Source organism: Sphaeroforma arctica (genome assembly GCF_001186125.1).
Source record: "Sphaeroforma arctica JP610 unplaced genomic scaffold supercont1.5123, whole genome shotgun sequence".
NCBI lineage: Eukaryota > Ichthyosporea > Ichthyophonida > Sphaeroforma > Sphaeroforma arctica.
The window spans coordinates 1-2102 of record NW_014035435.1 but is presented as its reverse complement, the minus strand read 5'-3'; the positions used below and the strand labels follow the sequence as shown (position 1 = coordinate 2102).

General features: G+C 40.0%; 1 protein-coding gene across 1 annotated transcript; it reads right to left on the bottom strand.

Moving 5' to 3' along the window:
• Positions 1 to 99: 99 nt before the first annotated feature.
• Positions 100 to 1091, bottom strand: SARC_14803 (hypothetical protein; the record flags this gene model as incomplete). Its single annotated transcript, XM_014291066.1, has 2 exons — positions 100 to 220; positions 750 to 1091. Coding segments are annotated over 2 exons (463 nt in total), but the record flags the coding sequence as incomplete, so codon positions are not given.
• Between the last annotated feature and the right edge of the window lie 1011 nt (positions 1092 to 2102).

Sequence of the window (2102 nt, the reverse complement as noted above, 5' to 3'; positions counted from 1 at the left end):
ATGTATATATGTATATATATATATAATATATATATGTATATATATATATATATATAAATATATATGTATGTATGTATATTTTTTATATTATGATCATACCCGTGGCATTGAGCGGCCCTTGTTCACACAGCATAGTTGAAGGGAAGCTGAGCATTCGAGAATACATTAGCACCACTGAACGCCGCACGCAGACTGGTAATTGCATCATACTCTCATTTGCCTGCATGGGAATCGCAATGAAGGTCATACAAGATTTTAGATGCGCAATAAAGCCATCGTGAACATTTAGATTGCTTGAATAAGTGTGTATGATCAGACCAGCAGATAGATGTGAATCACACGTGTGGGGTGTCGTATTCACTCGTCACTACAAAGACTTTATATGAGTAGTTTTTAGGGACTTACAATATATATATATATACTCATAATTATTTATACACATGGACGTACTCTACGTTTGAATGTTAGCAGCAAAGCTTAATCAAAACCACGAGTGCGCTGTCGAGCTGAATTGTAGCAATCATCGAAGGCGAGCTACAATGAGTGCTTCACATTTTTTTCGAGATCAAAACGTCGCCGTTGATACTTAAATCTGGCCATACACTTTACTTGCTGCAAGTTACGCACGCAATCTAATAACAACACAATCACGCTGAACAAGCTCGCCAACAATCCCAGCAATTAAGGAATCAAATTGTAAATACCAATCCCCAAGTCACGTCCAAACACCATAATAGCTGTAGCCATACCTTGGAGGAGGTGTCCAGATGACTCAGAAAGTGCAGAAGATGGTGTCTTTTACAACTCAGACTGAGCTTCAGCAGGCATGTTTCCGCCAGCTGATACATCTTGTAGCTCGACGTCTGGCCCAAAATCTTGGTCAGCATAGAGAACAGCCGGTGCACCATGCCCGGATCAGGCAAAAAGAACTTCAGTAATCGGTATGTGATAGTTTCCAGAACTATACACACGCCTATGACAGCCCATTTGTCGATTTGCTGACCTTTTCCCGCTACACCCCCACCACCACCAAGTGCACGCGGTAGGAGATTGATCAGCAGATTAATGACAATTCCTGTCTCACTCTGTGCCTGTGACATATATATGTACATGTGTGCGTGTTTAGATATTTACTAGTCTGTATGTAAATGATTATCACTAAAAAAATACCAAAAGTAATAGTGATAACAGTAATAATATTAATTATAACAGCATTGATTATAATCAAAATGACAATATTAAAGATAATACCACGAATATGAATATTCTAATATAAAATCTTTTTATATATCCATATACCATATTTATATATATGTACAGTGACCGTTAGAATTATTGAACTCATTAAATATTAAACATACACACACACACATCCCAATACGTCTGCAAGGCGCAGCTCCGCTACCGGTATATGAGCCGAATCAGTGGAAATTTATGTATGTCACGGTTGCACAGGACGGAAGGACGGCCTTCTATTGTTCACGAAGTATACACAAAATGTTTCATATCGAACTCAATATATACAAAAAATATATCTCATTACATACATACAAATCTTGCGGTCATATATCGCAATACATATATAGACATCTGCAGGTCATACCTGTGCTAAAGGCATACAGGCCGCGCCAATAACGTAGTGCAGGTTAATGTACGTTGCGATGGCACCGGGTGAGAGGACGGCCTCCTGTTGCTCACGCAGTAGGTGGTCCGAGAACTTCTTGGAGAAACGCACACAAGCGTATAACGACAGCCTCGAGATCTGGGCCACGGAATAAGGCGTGGGCATACCGCAGTAGTCTACGACAGAACCATTGGAGGCTCTGAGTTGCCCTCTCCCCTGTTATGTTTTGTCCGCAAATAAAAGTGTGTAGGTGGTGGGAGATTAAACACTGTGCATGAAGTAAAGAGATAAGCGGTTTGTGCTGATCTATAGCAGAAGCGAGACTAGATATCTATACAAAGGGAGATATATAGAACATAAAGCAAAACCTAGCACACCACACACCATACATGGCATGTTACAACAATCAGTTTCCGAACAAGCACATCTATAGAGATACACCTACAATTGTAAAGGTAACACACACACACACACACAC